This window comes from Cygnus atratus, chromosome Z (genome assembly GCF_013377495.2).
Source record: "Cygnus atratus isolate AKBS03 ecotype Queensland, Australia chromosome Z, CAtr_DNAZoo_HiC_assembly, whole genome shotgun sequence".
Lineage (NCBI taxonomy): Eukaryota > Metazoa > Chordata > Aves > Anseriformes > Anatidae > Cygnus > Cygnus atratus.
The window spans coordinates 10,388,085-10,406,189 of NC_066396.1; the positions used below are offsets into that span (position 1 = coordinate 10,388,085).

Consider the following 18,105-nt stretch of genomic DNA (forward strand, 5'->3'; position numbering starts at 1 on the left):
GCTTTGAGCTTCTGGCTTTTTCTCTGCTATGTTCCCCTCTGCTTGGGACTCCTTGTTTTTGGACAATAAGGGCAGTGCCTGTGGAGCTGAACCTTTACATCACTTGTCTGTCATCTTTTTCCATATCAGGGCTTTTTCTTGCTTTGGGAGAATAGGGTGGGGAACACAGCCTTTTGAATTCGGCCTCCACACACCCCTGTCCTGGACAACCATTGAAATCAGGAGGATGATGCCCCCAGGCAGCCGTGTTTTGAAGGCAAGCATTTCTTTAGTAGGGATCCTGTAGGAACATTTGCTTTGGTACAGCGAGGCATCTTTTTGGATAATCAGACTATCAGCCTGAGTGCTGCTCTGAAAGGCACCTCAAGTGACTGCCCTCTGCTTTGACTCAGTAGCTTTTGAGACTTCCCACTTAGACTGATCAGTCTCTGTCACGAACAGCCCTGCGGGAGAGGGACCTCTGTAAACGTAAGGAAGAGAGGGGGGCTGTCGTGGGCAGGCATCAGTGAGAGCTCTACAAATAACACAAAGCCATGTTTTTGCAGAACACAGAGAAGGTTGATTTCTCATACAACCCGTTAGCTGACCCAAAGTTTGCCTTCTATGACCACAGCCTGGTCGAAGCTGTGAAGCTGAGTGATGTCCCAACCCACAGGTTCTTCCGACTGCTCTCACTTTGTCACACAGTGATGCCAGAAGAGAAGAAAGAAGGTGAGGACTGTTAAAGGTACCAGACTGAGTGGTACTGTTCACCTTGCACCACCACAGTGTGTCTGCTCTTCACAGAAGCTGTTACTGGTACTTTCAGTTCCCTGGTGATTTTCTGTAGTATGGCAACAAATAAATTAGCGTTTTTGGAGTTGCCACATGGGATCAGAAAGGATCAGAGCCTCTACTCCCCGTGTGTTTCTGTGGTGGAGATGACGTTACTGCCACCACCGCAACTCATGTGCAGAAACTGCAAGTGCCACAGATTTCCTGTGGTGGCAGGTGGCTTGCCCAGCTCCTTCTCTATTCCACACATAGATAACTGCTACCAAAAATATTTGATTTTATATTTGTAAGTCTCAGAAACAAAGTAGAAGCCACATAATTTTTTTTTTTCTTGCACGTCAGGTAACTTGGTGTATCAGGCCCAATCTCCTGATGAGGGAGCTCTTGTCACTGCTGCCAGAAACTTCGGATTTGTGTTCCGGGCTCGCACACCAGAGACCATCACTGTTGTGGAAATGGGAGAAACGAAAATCTACAAACTGCTGGCTATTCTCGATTTCAACAATGTCCGCAAGCGAATGTCAGTTATCGGTATGTTCCTTTTCCTCCCTTCTTCATGGCTTTTCAGGCTTTTAAGCGCCTTTACTGGCAGCAGGACCAGTACCCTAAGAACAAGTCATTCTTGACTTTTGAATGCAGATGTCCTGCCTGAAGATCTGCTTGTAGGAACCACAGAGTCTAACAGAGCATCTTCTCAGACCAATGCAATCTGGGTGTAGTTGCCTGTGGTGCTACCACTAAGGCTGACGGGAGTTGCACTACCTTCTGTTCTAAGCAAAGCTCATCTTGATTCCTTGGGGGTCTGCCGTTACTTGTTAGAGTTTGGATATGTCTGAAAACCTTTGTTTTGATGCAATTGCTATGAATCCTGAGTGCTTCAGTCTGGTATCTGTAGAGTTTCTCTCTTCTTCCTTATAGTGCGGAGTCCAGAAGGGGACTTGACTTTATACTGCAAGGGGGCTGACACCATTCTTTATGAACTGCTTCATCCATCCTGTGATTCTCTCAAGGAGGAGACCACTGAACATCTGAATGTAAGTGTTTTCTTCTCCACTGCAAATCTGCCTTTTCTCCAGGCATGGAAACATAATTGAGACAAAAAACAGATTTCAGAAGCAGCACCCAAACATCAAATATATGTATATGTATATGTATATGTATATGTATATTTCATGGGGGATTAAGAGGGAAATTAATTTCAAAAGCTTTAGGTATCAAATCAACTATCACCAGTACCATTTGAACTGCTCTAGGTTACCCAGAACATCTGGATGTGAATGTCAAATACAATGCAGGACATTCAGAAGAGCTGCATTACTACGGAGCAGGAAGTGGAAGACAGGCAGGACAGGGGAAACACCTGAAATAGCACTATATATCTGTGTTTTGGCAGCTAAATTCCATCTAATTCTGCTGCTGTTGTACAAAACAAGTGCCCAGCATATTCAGGCATGCCTTGATTGGAATAGATCAAGTTATCAGTAAAAGGGCCCCAGAGCCTTTTACCTTCTTGATACAATCCAAATCTGCAGTGACTGTGGTCGGAGAGGCCTCAGTCAGAAGAAACTGAGCAGGGCTGGGGCATAGTTGTGGAATCCCCATCCCTGGAAGTGTTCGAGGCCAGGTTGGATGGGACTTTGAACAACCTGACCTGGCAGGAGGTGTCCCTGCCCATGGCAGAGGGTTGGAACTGGATGGTCTTTAAAACCCTTTCCAACCCAAACCATTCTGTGATTCTATGAGGGTCTCACTTCCCTCCCCTTCCTCTAGATCATATACAGGCTTATTGCCTGGGCAGCATGGAAAATGCACTCAAACCTCATGGCTTTCTATATTGTTGGTGTAGAGTAAAATGTGGTGAGAGGTGGATGTCCTGGCCGACATTTACTCCCTCTTTTGATGCCAGCTCCTGCTGGTACGGAGCAGAGCATGAGATAACAGAAAGATTTGCCAGGGAGGTTGAGCAATAGCACAAACATCCCTGCTCACTGCCTGGGGGAGCCGGAGAACATTGTGTGTGAAGGAGAGGTCAGAGCACAGGGAGATGAGCTGTGGATGTGGCCTGTCCCTGATGCACCTTTACTTCAGATCTGTTCTTTTGGAATCCCAAAGGAGAAGGAAAGAGGATGTCCTATTATGGGGGGAAGCCTCAGCTTGCAGAGAGGGGTCTCAGTTATTCCACCAAACACAGAATTGTACTGTCAAACACTGAGAAATGTACTGTCAGTTGCACATCTACAGAAAGCACACTTAAAAGGACTTGGAGAGATGTCATGAGTGATTATGCTCATCCTGAGCATTTAGGTCAGCCCCTCAGCAAGTTGAGTGCAGCTCTGAAACTCAAGGCAGAGTTCGGTGTGTTTTATTTAGGTCTTACTATTCTGAACCTCATGTTGAGAAATGTGAACCTGGCAAACAACTGCCTGATTGATGTAAAGTTTTAGACCCAGAATGTAAGAGAGGGCTTTTGAATTTGTTCTTTGTAAGGAAGTAAAAGTGACCTGGAACTAGTATTTTAAAAGCGCCCTGAGGTTTGTGGTCTAAGGTGTGTTTTTTTTTTCTCTGCAGACATTAGGTAACAAGTTTTCACAAATAGCTGTTTGCTTTCAGAGAGTCTTTTGAAAACCAGAGCAAGGAGTCTGTTCTCCTTTGACTTATTCTGCCCCACCACTGTCTCGCAGGAATTTGCTGGGGAAGGTTTGAGGACACTGGTCGTGGCCTATAAAAACTTGGATGAAGAATACTTTCAGGACTGGATCAGGCGCCACCACGAAGCAAGCACTGCCTTGGAAGGACGGGAAGATAAATTGTCTGAGATATATGAAGAGATCGAAAAAGATCTAATGGTTGGTATTTCACAGAATCTGGGCCAAGCTCTGAGGGAGGCAGCCAGGATAGTGGTTAGTGAACAAACAGCTCAGTGTGACTTCAGTAAACACTGCGCTGCAAACAGCTTGGTGGGTTGTGTGACGGGAGTGGTTTGAAATATGGCAGTGCTGGGCTTTCGCTGGCACCCCCGTGAGGAGCCAGTAACTGGGGTGTCAGCCACCAGCGCCTGGGAGTGGTGTTATTTTAACTCACGTGGGTGTCAGAGTAGCTTTCTCATGATGAAGTGACATAGCAGAGCTTAAGGGAGATGACAGGGACACAAATATTTCATAGCCATCCTTTGTGTGTGCAAACGGCTGATCTATTTATTTTCCTCCCTTTGAAATGGCAGGCAATGAATAATCCCCAGGTCCCCCTCCATTTCAGAGGGCATTGTTTTTGTTCTTGCAGCCCTGGATGGGATGGGGCAATGATGTCCATGAAGATGTTTGTGTCACTCTGAAATAGGGCTAAACTTGTGATCTGCAAGTCATTCTTTTCTCCATGAGTGTTGTTACAGCCCTGGGGTTTGCCTGCGTTTTACAGCCATGAATAATGAATGAAAAGGATGTGTGGGATCTGAGAGGAAGCAATTCAGCTTTTGCACTCACAGCAACACTTTCCTGAGATCTTGGAAAGTTGGGGAGCTGCACCGTTGCTCCTTCCATTAGCTGTATGCTCAGGATGCCAGCAGGGCCTGGGAAGAAGTACATGTGAGCCTAGAAGCAGCTGACCTCTGGGAGTTGCTTAGTCCATGGAGCTGCCCTCCCGGTCTCAACAGTGGGAAATGCTAGTCCTGCAGTCCAGAGATTACATCGTGCAAACGCTGTGTCGGTCATGTCCAAAGCAGGAAAGACATGGAGGTTCAGGAGATCAAGGAGACAGCTGCTTTGCACGTAAGGGTTAAGAAGCTCACGGCCTGAGTAGAGACGAGGTCACTGGCTTACAGGAGGAAGAAGCGTGGTTTGGAAGGAAACACAGTTTACACCAGACCCTTCTCTGCACCCTGTATGGGAATGACTTTACTTCCAGAAGGTGCTGCAGGGAAGGACAGAGAGTGGGTGTAGGAGTCCCTGGCTTGTGACAGAGAATGGATGCAAGGGCCAGAGTCAGCACAGGAGTCTTGTGTAGGCATAGAAGGCTGCCAAGTGTCACAGTCTGGTTGATGTCAAGAGCAGAAGTCCTTCCTGCTGGGGTCCTTAGAAGGAGTAAGGATATAAGGACAGCAAGGGGGAATAGGGAGGGAACATGGTTATATTCAGGGAATAGTAGTAAAAATACTATTTAGCATTGATCAACCTAAAAGTTAAGGACAATAGTTGTGGGAATGCAAGCTCTTAGTCTGTGTTCCTGGGCACACTTGACATCAGTGTTCATCTCTGGGCTTCTAAGTCAGACTCAGGCTGCCAAGGATGAGCAGGTACGCTAGGAGGTGGCCTAGTATACTTACAAGCATTTAAGCTCTCACCAGCAGGACCAAGGACTGCTGCCGCAAAACATGGATTGTACAGCTTTCAAAAGCCTATTGGAAAATTTACTTAGAGTTGTTGTGTGCATTAATAACACTCATAGCTGACCAAAATGGATCTTGTTCTTAAAGCCAGCCCTTGAATTTAGTCTCCCAACAGCAGGAGGTATGTAGTAGCAGATGCTGCCTAAACCTGACCTAGCAGTGAAACCTTAATGTCTCTTTGACAATAGGTTAAATCCACCAAGTAACTCCAAAATGCAGAGAAAGCAGTAACGTTGAAATTACAAAGGTTTGTGTCCTGAGCAGCCTGTGGTTTAGTGTTGTGTGGTGGTGTGGAGTATGGGTGGGGATGGGTGTGTTGTGGGCTGGAGAAAATGCAGCCAGTTGCAGTATATGGCTGGGAGCAAGCTCCATGTTAGAGGATGCATATGGAGGTTTGGGGACAGGAATCCCCATCTGTCTTCACCCCTGTGTTAAATCTCTATCTGCGGTGAAGGCGACATGTGGAAGAACATGGACTTGTAGGTGTGCAAACATGTGGCAATTAATTTCAGGCATGTTCATGATCCAGCTGAGTGTAGGGGATTACAAAATAAAACATTTGCAGGATCAGGGCTCTACACCATATAGCAAATTTCCTGAGGAATAATGAAAGTCAATGCAACCTTATTCCTGGATTTCATTTGTGCTTGCTTGAGTAACTACTCAGAGGTCTAATGCTTTCTCCTTTACTCACAATGGAAATACTTACCAGTTCCTTGTTGTTTTCTGTTAAGCTGCTAGGTGCCACAGCGATTGAGGACAAGTTACAAGATGGGGTCCCGCAGACAATCGAGACTCTTGCCAAAGCCCACATTAAGATATGGGTTCTCACTGGAGACAAGCAAGGTAAAAGGGCTACAGTTCTGGATGTTTCCTTTCTCTTTCACTGGTGGGATGATTCTGCTAGGACCCATGTTCTCATTGTCTCTCCTTTGAAAAACTGCACAGATGATAAACATACAGGGCTTTGCTTCATTGCCAGCTAGACAAAACGCCAGCTAACTGGAATTAAACCAGATAACTGTAGCTGGTGCCTGTTCCTAATTCCTGTCCTGAGGCTCGAAGCAGTATGACAATAGCATCCTTTGCCATTGGAGAGGTGACAATGAGGATCATGTAGTCTCTGTCTTACGCTGTGAAAAGATGTCACTTTAGTACAGTCGACTGTCCTGGTGAAGAAGGCTTGAAAAAATTTGGTCCCAGTTTCCAGGAACTTTAATGCTAATGTTGATCTTATATCTGTTTCAATGTGGTCCTGGCATTCATATTCCAGAATGGAAATGGAGAAAACATAAGCTTCTGGAAAAGGCATTAAGTTGGTAAGAACTGTGAATAGAATCCAGTGATTTTTTTTTTCTTTCAGAAATAGCAACCTTCCTGAAACAATGGTGTTTCCAGGAGACCAAAATTAATTGTAAATCATTTCAACCAAAAAACAAGCAGAGAACTTTTGAGAAAAATGAAGTGTCTCATTATTTCATGTTCAGAATGAAATAGTTTTGCTTATAAAATACCAAAATACTTCCCCCCCGCCTCCCCCCCGAATATTCTAAACAAAATGTCTTGATATTCCTCTTCAGAGCTATGGTTTGAGGATTTTTTTGGTGAGGGGAGGGGAAGGAAAGCTAAGTATCCTGAAATTTTTTTTTTGGAATCAACATGAAACATCTTGGTGGCTCTAAGTATGCAGACTGAAGGGTCTTTTAAGCTTTTTTATTTTAGTAGAATTATTTTTTTCTGTGGCCTTGTGAAGCCTGATTAGGGGAGATTTGCTGCTATGTCCGTCAGGGTGACTTGTCTGGCTGTCTTAAAATGTTGGCTCTGAAAGACTGCAAGCCCTTTTGAGTGAGAATGTGAGCTCTTGTCATGGGTGTAAAAAGTCCGCAGAGACTGTTGGTGGATTTGGGGTACTAAGATGTGTCATCTTCCTGGTTATCTTTCTCAGAGACAGCAATGAATATTGGTTACTCCTGCAACTTGCTGAATGATGACATGACAGATGTTTTTATTATTGAAGGCAGCACATCTGGTGATGTACTTAATGAACTCAGGTAAATGGCTGAAATATACAGCTTCAATACTCTGCACTGACAGTGGAATGGGGCAGTATGTTGTGTTATTTTATTTTATTTATTTATTTATTTATTTATTGTATGTTTACGTGGTATAGCTCATTTCAGGGACTCCGGATAAGGGCTGACCGACTTGCTTGAAGACCTAGCAGCTAAACATAGTGTAGAAATCTCCTGTGAAGATAAACTCTGAAACTTCTTGTTCCAAGAGGCTAAATCTATATAAATGAATAAGACAGCAGACTCAGGCAGGCAACATCAATTGGCAATGGACAAATGATCTGGATCCACAAAGCCTTTGGATCCAGGCTTGACCTATGCTGTTGCTCTACTGTTCATCCACATTACAATTCTTTGCTTGGATGTGTTCCTTTTCTAGCATTATCTGGGAACCTGATTTCTTCCATAGCCTCCTCAGAAGACACAAGTTCTTAGGTATAGGTGGAAAAATGGGAAGTTTTTCAGTCCTTTTCTGTTGAAGGAGGTGGTTGTCTGACAACGTGCACGGAAAATTGGGATTCCTTTGGGATACTGCCCTTTGTGACATTCTGATGAGTTGTTTGACCTGTGGCAGCACAAGTTTAGCAAACACTTGTTAGAGTTTCAGAAGCATGTGGCTGATATGCACAAACAGCTGCAGCTAAACCATTCACGTTGTGGGGGATACAGGGAAAATGGAACTAATTTAACAAAGGGATGCATAAAATTTCTATTTTTATAAAGTTGATCTAGTAAAGCATACATTTTTACAAGATTTTAATTATTATCTGGATACTTTTATTATTTTTTTAGGAATGCAAGGAAAAGGATGAAGCCAGAGTCCTTTCTGGACAGTGATGAAATCAACATTCAGTTTGAAAAATCTTCCAAAAAAACAAAGCTCCTACCTGATGAGCAAGCAAATGGGGTGTATGGTGTGGTCATCAACGGCCACAGCCTGGTAAGGAAGGTTCAGAGTCATGATGGGACTGAGTTTTCTTAGAAACTTAATATGCTAGAATATGTTGGAAGTCTGAAAATGCTTTAAAAATTTAGCCAGAGAGGGCTGCTGCCCCCTCCCTCCCACCCCCACTCCACTTGAAGGTTAGCTCTAGTTGTTATCTGAGACATCAAAGATGATGGGCAAGGTTTCAGAAGACTGGAACAGGGAAAAGCTAGTCCTGATGTTCAGTGAACAGAAGCAGTAAAGATTATCCTTTCCAGAAATATATTGGAAGAATAATCAGACACTCCGTGAATGCCCCAAGAAGATAACATCAAATATGGATTTTGAGTATGCCAAGAACATATTCTACTAAATATATCTGATAACAGATAGAGTGTACATCATATAACTTGACTAATAAATTGTTTGATGCTCTGTCCCATGATGTTGTTCCAAGCAAACTGAAGTAATATGGCCCAGATGAAATTTTTATGTGACAAATGCAAGACTGTTTGGCAGTATGGCTCATAAGGGTCTACTGTGGATCTGAAACAACAGCTAAGTGGTGTCTACAGGGGGCAATCTCACATCTATTCAATATTTAGTGTTTTAATTAACTGCCTACAAAGAGAGCAAGCTTCTTAAATCTGCAGATAACACCAGGCTGGGAGGAACTGCAGGGATGAGAAAGAGTTCAAAATTAGATTTGAAAACAATTATGAAATATTGGAGAAATACTTTGAAAAAATGGAAAATGTAGTTCCAGAGAGAACAAATGCATTGTCCTCCAATTTCACATAACCAACTGAACACAGAGGAATGTATGTACGTATGATCCTAAGACTTGTAGGACTTGTGAAGAAATCCTCCTGCTCCATTTGGCATCAGTAATATCTTAGCTGAAATAATTCAAATTACTTGGGCCCTTTATTTTGAGAAGAATGTAGGCCAACTAGAGAGAGTACAAAAAAACCTGTAAGATCATGTATGATCTGGAAAACATGGGGGAAAACAGAGCATTAGGTTTCTGAGCCTAGAGAATACTGGAACTGTGTACACGTGGTCTTGCTGAAACAGAGAGAAAGAGCAGAGCACAGCAGCGTCTGCAATGGCATCATCGTACAGCTAGTTGATCTGCATGCCATACCATTAATACAGTTTCTATGTGGTGATATTTTGCTGGTGCCATGCAGTCAGGATGCTGTGTCCCTAGCTGCAGAGACTGGCATGTGCCCTAAAACCAAGTTAAGAAAGGTCTCCTGTTCCTTGCCCACCACTAATGGGAGGGAAGCAGAGGCACTGGTGGCTCACAGCTCTCGGCTTTAAGAAAAAAAGACATCAGGCCAAAAGATGGTCCGCCTTACACTGAAAGGGCAGTGGGCCTGCTGTGATGGCTCTGAGGAAGAGAAAGTTGTGTAGATTCCTTCCATGAATGTCTACTGAGAAGAGACATAAACAAAGAATGGAGCCAAAAAACACAATTTGAAAGAACTACAAAAAAATAAGACTGCTCCTTCTCATGAAGAACTGGAGGGGTGACCAGACATCCAATTAGCTGTATGTTTCCTGAATAGATATAATGTGGCTGACTGATTTAAAAGGTCAGCACTCAGAGCAAAGTTGCATTTGCTCTAGTATTTTGTTTTGCTTTCTTATGCTCACCTGAGCTAAAGCTGCTCTGTGTGCATTTTTCTTTCCTTTAAGTAATCCCAAATTGAAATCTGTTCCATTTATATAACAGATCTGGCAGAGCTTAAAAAATAAACCAAGAAGGATGAGCAAAGGCATGGAGATGGGCATGGCTAGCTCAGGCCCAGTAGCAGCCTCATGAATGCAGTGCTTCCTCTTCTGCTGCACTGCCAGGATACTTCAGCCAGAATGGCTGTTGTGCTGTTGTGTGATGGTTCCAAGGCCCAGGCTCATAGGTGTATCAGGATTACTTACGGCAGTGAGATGCAATGGGCATTTTGATGAGAAAAACACCTACTGCATCAGCCAGGCCTGGAAGAACTTTCAGGTGTCTCATACCTTCCTTATGCTGAAAGCAAAACCAACTTCAGCTCTCGTTTTCCTCCCACTGCATCCTCTTTGCCAGGCCACAGGCTGCTGCCAGTGTGTCACAAACTGCTAGGCACCGTCTTTGTCCTTTCTTCTCAGGCCTACGCGCTGGAAGAGAACCTGGAGCTGGAACTGGTGCGAACTGCCTGCATGTGCAAAGTGGTGATCTGTTGCCGGGTGACTCCGCTGCAGAAGGCCCAGGTGGTGGAGCTGGTGAAGAAGTACAAGAAAGCGGTGACCCTGGCCATCGGAGATGGTGCCAACGACGTTAGCATGATCAAAAGTGAGTAATCTCTGACAGATAGCATGCCCCAGCAAACTGACTCAATGTCGTATTTGCTAACTGGCTTGGCATCAGCAGTGCATCTCTGAGGGGCCTCTGTATGCTCCTGTCATGGCATCAAGTGGTCATGTCCCAGGTTTCTTGTTTTTTGCCTTCAGAATAGACAAAAGCCCACTGGGGTGCAACAAGTCCACCCATAGGTCTGTATGGCCATCATCACAATGGTAATACAAAGAACGAACAAGCTTGTTTTAGATGGGGCCTAACTGCCAGGCAGAAAGAAAATTGTCGTGCCTGTAAATGGTCTGTATAAAGATCCGGGATTTTTTTTAACATTTCCATGTGGCGAGGAAAGAAAATCATCATACTTGTAAATAGTCTGTATAATGATCCAAGATTTTTTTAACATTTCCATGTGGTGAGGCCCTTTGTCAGTTATCTCCCTTGTGCTGTAAAACACAGGCCCCTAGGCCCCTTCATGTCTGAGCATCATTTGACGCTGCATTACCTCAGTGATTATATGAAAGAGATTCCCTAACTATGTATAATTAAATTAAGATTATTCAGAAGGGCCTATTGCTAATCTTCCTTGTGTTAATTTGCAAGAATTGATTAACTGGAGCCATTTAATTAAGAAAGAAAAGGCTAAGTAGAGAGCTTCAAGGGAGATAAGTCAGGCAGACAGTGAAGAAAGGATAAGAAAAGCAAGTTAAAATGTATGGGATAATTAGAAACTAACCCTACCACTACAAGAGGGTTGGGACTTTGGGATTTTATCAACTCACTGTTCCATGGCAACCTCTGAATCTCACCAACCTTCAGCCATCAAGATTGTCCTCATTAGTTAAAGCTGTATAATTAGCTGTCACATTAAACTTATGTCCATGTTTAATAAACCCAAGTTGCTATTAAAAGAGACATGACTTTTCTATCTAATTATTTGATTGAACTAATAAAGCCCAAGAAATGTAAAAAGGCTACAGTCTGCCTTGTTCCACTGTGTCTGAGAAATCTATAAGGGGTTTGACAAATTAAAGGTTTTGCTTGTCTGGAATGATGTTTTAAGGTTGTTGGAAGGATATGCTTGCATGTAAATACAATTCATATGACAATATGAAAAAATACTCTTAATTTCTAACAGCAGCGATGATTCGTGCTGTTGGAAAACATGAATTGCCATTGAGGGTGTCATTCCATTCAGATACTACAAGCCAGTTATGGAAAATGTATTAACACAGCTAAAATCATAATGCTGCTGAAAAAAATAGTGCCCCCCAATATTTTTTTTCCTGAATATCTTTACATATGTTTTTTTTTCTTTTATGCAGGCTGGGAGGGAATTAACACAGTGTCTCAATGAGGGGAATTCTTTTAAGTAGTGGGATTACCCAAACCTTCACTGTACTGACATGACCAATAACCTTCTTGTTGCAGCTGCCCACATCGGGGTTGGTATCAGCGGCCAGGAGGGGATGCAGGCGGTCTTGTCCAGTGACTTCTCGTTCGCACAGTTCCGCTACCTGCAGCGCCTGCTCCTAGTCCACGGCCGCTGGTCCTACATCCGCATGTGCAAGTTCCTCAAATACTTCTTCTATAAGAATTTTGCCTTCACGTTAGTGCATTTCTGGTATGGATTCTTCTCTGGCTTCTCAGCACAGGTAGGTTAGCTTCTGTTTTCTTATGGTTATGTCTAGCATTTTTAAGCAAAGTATCTGAAAATACTTTAAATGGAAATAAAATTTTTTGGATGTGTTCAAACTGACCACAGACATCAAACAATGATGCAGATTACTCAGAGCCTGACCAGTTTGGTGCAGATCTGTGTAAGACCCATGATTGCCTTATTATCACATTTAAAATAATCAGTTTAACCCCAGATCACCTGCATGCTTCAGTGGCTTGCAAGAAAAGCAAATCTCATGCAGAGAAAAATCTTGTGTCAGTTTAAGACAAACCTATCTCCAACACAAAGAAGTACCAAGGAAGCACAGACATGAAAATAGCAGTCTTGGGGCTGAGTGTATACCAGCGGTGATGCCCTCCTGCTGCCTGCCTGCAGCCCGCAGCCCAACACTGCTCCACCAGATGGATGCTGCTGTGCAGGCATTTTAGCTCCTTCTTTAAAGTGAGCAGTGACTTCTGCAAATGCAGGCATGCAGGAATGCCTTTCCATGAGCACACAAGAAAAGCCTTACTGGGCCAGGTCAAGGGGCACTTTGGCCCAGTATCCTGTCTGTGGCCAATAGTGGATACTTAGCAAACAGGACTAGCATAAAGTTATTTGTCCCGTGTGTATTCCCCCATCTTCTGGTAATGAGCAGTTTAGGGCTGCTGAGCTGAAGTCATTTTATACTTTGGGTCTTGATAGTATCTTCAGTCAAGATGTTCCAGAATGGCTGAGCTTGGCAGGACCTCTGGAGGGCATCTGGTCCAATCCCCCTGGTCAAGCAGGACAACCTACAACAGGTTGTCCAGGACCATGTCCAGGCAGTTTTTGAAGATCTCATAGGAGGGAGATTCCTTTTATAATTGTGTATTCTTTTGAAGAGAAGGAAAAGGCAGCCTTCTGCTAACCCCATGCTCTGTATCTTCTCTTTAGACTGTCTATGACGAGTGGTTCATTACGCTTTACAATTTGGTTTACACCTCCCTCCCGGTGCTAGGAATGAGCCTCTTCGATCAGGTACTGTTTTAATCACTGCTTGTCTCTGTGTACTTTGAGTTGGTTCCATGAAGCAAAAGCAGCTGACTTTTTGGCTAGTTATTGTGATAGCCCCTCAAATAGTTTCTTGCCAGTGAGAACTAAGAGCACAAAAAAAAGATACATAAGGGAGGAGACTGTATATTATCCTGATCTGGCCCGAGGGTTTCAGTGCATGGTGACATTTTTGGGTTAGGCTGTTGACTACAATAAAAGCTGGCATTGCAACACTCCCCTGGAGTAGTCATATCTTACCAGGTCTTTTCCTGAAGCCAGACAAGTGGCTTTTTAATCACCACACAGAATAACAAATGATGCAAAACTCTGTAGATCTCCTCAGCCAGGTGTTCCAGGCTCAGGCTTTCTAGTGGAGGTCTTCCTGCAGTAATTTCACATACATATTTTTACCTCAATAGAAATACAGCAATAAAGGCATTTTCTAGCCCTTAGCTTCCAGGAAACTCTTAGGAGAACAGGCCATGCAGTCTGATTAAGGTGAAATGTACCTTCAATTTTTCAAATGCTTACACTAGTCAAATTTCTCAGCACAAGAAAGGTGAAATGCAGTATGGAAAATGTGTCCAGGTGACCTTGGGATGCAGCATGCTAGTCAGCACAACTGAATGAATTGTGTGTAAAGCCTTTTCTCATGGAAATGCACATCACAAGGACATGACAGCCTTAAGTGGTCTTGTGTGGTCTGTCGGGTGGGTGCCAGCAAATCTGATAATCTCCTCTCTACTTTCAGGATGTGGATGATCGTTGGAGTCTGCTGTTTCCTCAGCTATATGTGCCTGGCCAGCAGAACCTATATTTTAACAAAATAGTGTTTGTCAAGTGCATGTTGCAAGGGATCTATAGTTCCCTCATTCTGTTCTTTATCCCCTATGGGGCCATGTACAATACAATGAGAAGTGATGGGAAAGCCATTGCTGACTACCAGTCCTTTGCACTGATGGCCCAGACCTGCTTACTGATCGTGGTGTCTGTACAGGTAAGGCATCCTTGGTGAAGTTTTTAGGAATCAGTTACTGTTTTATGAAGGCAGCATCTGGAGAGACACTTGGGATTCTGATAGAATTGTGCTTGCTGCTGCATCTTGAATTTCTGCAAAAATAAGTCTTGACACGTGATTATTCTCCTTGGTTCAACAGAACAGCAGCTTTGTCTGTTATGAAAGATCACCATCACAGGAAGACAGTCCTTGCCTTGGGAAGCTTCATGTCACAGCAGACAAAACAGTTAAGGCTAGGAGTAGAAAAGGACTTATTCCATTTTTTGGGATCGGTTTGAACTATAGGAGTGTCTGTCTGCTATCAGGCAGTTACTTATAGTGCCTTCATCATGGCGAGACCCCATGCATGGTGCAGATGCTAGAACTACACTTGCTGGAAGAAATAGCTAAGACTTGGAAGAAGGTACAAATTTCAGATGGTACTGACAGGATGAGTGAAATTTCTCAAAACAAAAGCAAACTGATCATGCTTCCCTAGCTAACAGTTTCTGCTGTCTGAGGTCATGCAGGCTCCTTCTGCCAACTTTCAATGCAAAATCACAGCTTGGGGTGGGAACATAAGCATGGCTCCATTGATGAGAGTATCCTGTCTCCAGTACTGGTCACCAGTGAATCCTTGAGAAGAGGGCAAGAACAGGGCAAATGTAGTAATTCTTGCCTGGAATGTTCTTCCAGCATCCTATGATCTGTGGTTTGGTATTTCTTGAGTCGTGAATGAATAACACTCTTGGGGGCAGCAGTACAAAGTGAAGGACAAGATCTCTGGCGGTGTTCAAAATAAATCTGCTAAATAATTAAGGCACTGAAAACTTCTGTATTGCTCTCTTTTTCAGATTGGCTTGGACACCTCGTACTGGACAGTTGTGAACCAGTTCTTCATCTGGGGCAGCCTTTCTGTTTACTTTGCTATCACCTTCACTATGTATAGTGACGGCATGTACCTGATCTTCACAGCCTCGTTTCCTTTTGTTGGTAAGCTCTTGGACAAAACTGGATTGCACTCAGCTTAACTCTGTCAAGTATTTCTAGTATGTTTTACTGCCTCTCTGAAGGCAATAACATGCTACAAAATATATCGATTTCCTTTTCTACAAGAAATGCCAGGCTATTTCCAAAGGCTGATGGGAATGCTTATTTTGAATCCCATCCATCCATGTGAACATGTGCCATGTTCACTTCCTCACATAAGAATGCACATTCACACATAGCCAGAGGACCGATACTTTAAATAAATTTGCTGAGCTGGCTGGAGTATTTTCTGCTACACTTTTACAGTATTTCCAGATGTCCAATTCTTACAGATATCTGGAAGCATTTCGTTTGCAGAAGGATGTGTGTTCTTCTGTAAATAAGTTGACATGTTGGTATAGTATAGGAGGGCATAGAAATACAACATTCATTTAAACATGAGAAAAATACATGTGGCTATAGTGAGCCTTCATCCAAGTTAAATGACAAATGTCCAAGAAAAAGGAAATAAGAGGGATGACTAGTTCTTTGGAGTACTGCATATGAGGTTTCTAAACATGTGCAAAAAGTGAAAGATACCATGAAAAAATCTTGGATTGGTATAGTAATCAATACTTTTATTTCTGGATGAATTGTAAGCCAAAACCTGTTCTGCCCATCCTTACTGCAATATCAGGGTGCTTGTCCATTTTAGAAATATCTGAGGTTGCAATGCTGCATCAGTTGTTGCAATGTATTTTCCAAGCAGATGGTCATATCCACTGTAAGGTGGCTTTTAGTATCAAAAGTGCTGAGTGAGAGAAGGCAGAGTAGCTGTTCAATTTCCAAAGACAGCTGGTAACTCACTTGCTAGGGATATCTCTATCTGCTGCTCTGTTGGCACTACTGAGGTCAAATTAGCCATAATGCTGAGTGCTACTTAATAAGGTCTCAGTCCGAAGCCATGTCTAAGGAAACTGTTTCTAGTCTAGACTCAGTCAACTTGTTTACTTTAATTTCAGTGGAGTTGTAATACAGCAGAGTTTGGCCAAGTGAAAAGAAAACACTCAGCAACTTTACTGCCAACAGCATCATTAAACCCCGTAATGAGGGTTTTGCAGACTGTTTGCTCTATTCCTACATTCCTTCAGTTTTTGGAGGAGCCAGAAGCCAGCACTTCGGTTTCAAAGAACATGGTAGTATCACGCCACCACATGGCAGATGCTCTGCACACAGACCCTTTAGGCCACGCTGCCTGTGCACACCCAGAGCAATGCACACGGCTCTCATAAAGGGCTGTGACCCCATCAGCTACTGGGCAGAGTCCATGGGCTTTACGAAATGCTGCTGGAAAGTAAGAAAAGAGTATTCTTCCTTTGGCACTGGCATCCTAGCAAAAGGTGAGAGGGCTGGACTGCTGCTGAAGGTCTCTTGAATGTTTACATCAGACTTTTGCGGTGATTCGACTCTTTGTAAAGTGATAAAGCACACATTCTGACATCTTGTCTGAGTGGCTGCCTCAGTTGAGTCTGAACATTGCATTCCTGTCTCAGACAGTGGTAATGATATTGCTGTCCTCTCTGCAGCAAGTTGATATCACTGTTGTAGAAGGTGTCTACTTTATATTTTGGTCCGTTTGCCAAGTACTTTGGAGTCATAGTGATTGAATTATGATGTTAAAAAGAATGATGGTGAGAGGCACTACTCCTACGTTTTTAATCGTGTGTTTGTTTTTCAGGTACAGCTCGAAACACCCTCAGCCAACCCAACGTGTGGCTAGCAATCTTCCTCAGCATCGCCCTCTGTGTGCTGCCTGTGGTTGGCTTTCGATTCCTGAAAGCTCAGCTAAAGCCAACTGCCAGTGACAAAGTAAGAAGATGTTTCAGTAAACCAGAAGCCCTCTTACTACCAGCTAGGCTTACTGCGGAGCCATACTGCAGGGGCCTGGCATTGCTCAGAGTGTATGTTCCTGCAGGTGCAAGTGCTGCTGTCCGTCTGGCGTCTAGTCCCTTGAGAAGGAGGACTGAATTTGGGTTTTGGCACAGCTCAAACCATCTGCAGCTGGGACTGAAGCAGAGATTATTTAGATGTGGATTGGGTTGCACTGGAGCAAGGAAGCAGCACTATTTTTAGGTGCAGGGTTTAAGTGGTGGGGCTTGGTGGCAAAGGAGCAGTGTATTTCAGTCCTGCCGCACAATTTTTAGCCTGGCAGACTGCAGCCTTTGCCCTCCACCCAGGCATTCATGTTTGCTGTTTATTTATTTATTTGTTTATTTTATTTTATTTTTTTACTTCAGAATTTACTTCATTTGTAGCCAGTGGTTATTTGCCCCCTCTGAAACCAGCTGGCCTCCCATGCCCCAGAATTTAACGGTGAGGCCAGTAGGGCAAGGAGAGGCTGGGAGAGACGGACTGGGTAGAGAGCGCCGCTCACTACAGCGAATGACCCCCTGCACAAGACCAGCATCGCCACAGCTCCCCAGGCTTCCCCTCAAACACGAGCATCTCCTAAATGCTGCTGCCACCTCGTGCTTCCTTCCTCTTCCTGCACTTAGCTGCGAGGCATGAGTGTCTCTGAGCAGAGCCTCAAGGGCGTGCTCCTCAGAGGTCGCCTTGGTCATCCCTGGGATGTCTGCACAACTCCCCAGGTGCTCCAGGGCTGTTGGAGAAGGAGTGAAGGGGAATGCTTGGCCCTTGCAGAGGGGTAGGGGGTTGCTAGAGAAGATCGCTAGGTAGGAAAGTCCTCAGGGCACAGAGGAAGTTCAGATGTGCAAAAATGGGCTGAATTTACTCTTCAGCTGAGTAGAAGCTTGACGTAGCTATGGCCCATATTGCCATCTTTCATGCATTGGGTGAGCACCTCTAGTGCAAAATCACTTTATTTTTTTCTTTCCTCCAGGAAATGAACTGTCACAGGAGAGGGTTGTTTGGGTTTCCTACTGTACAGA

General features: G+C 43.9%; 1 protein-coding gene across 3 annotated transcripts in view; it reads left to right on the forward strand.

Moving 5' to 3' along the window:
• LOC118256703 (phospholipid-transporting ATPase ID-like) overlaps positions 1 to 18,105 on the forward strand; it is a 69,953-nt gene that overhangs the window by 48,410 nt on the left and 3,438 nt on the right. For all 3 annotated transcript variants that reach the window (XM_035563879.1, XM_035563880.2, XM_050716140.1), the window contains exons 15-27: positions 546 to 711; positions 1,117 to 1,305; positions 1,693 to 1,808; positions 3,456 to 3,620; positions 5,890 to 6,001; positions 7,101 to 7,206; positions 8,020 to 8,167; positions 10,310 to 10,493; positions 11,928 to 12,151; positions 13,093 to 13,176; positions 13,943 to 14,188; positions 15,043 to 15,181; positions 16,896 to 17,026. In XM_035563879.1, the coding sequence (XP_035419772.1) occupies positions 546 to 711; positions 1,117 to 1,305; positions 1,693 to 1,808; positions 3,456 to 3,620; positions 5,890 to 6,001; positions 7,101 to 7,206; positions 8,020 to 8,167; positions 10,310 to 10,493; positions 11,928 to 12,151; positions 13,093 to 13,176; positions 13,943 to 14,188; positions 15,043 to 15,181; positions 16,896 to 17,026 (2,010 nt within the window). The remainder of the gene's footprint in view (positions 1 to 545; positions 712 to 1,116; positions 1,306 to 1,692; positions 1,809 to 3,455; positions 3,621 to 5,889; positions 6,002 to 7,100; positions 7,207 to 8,019; positions 8,168 to 10,309; positions 10,494 to 11,927; positions 12,152 to 13,092; positions 13,177 to 13,942; positions 14,189 to 15,042; positions 15,182 to 16,895; positions 17,027 to 18,105) is intronic.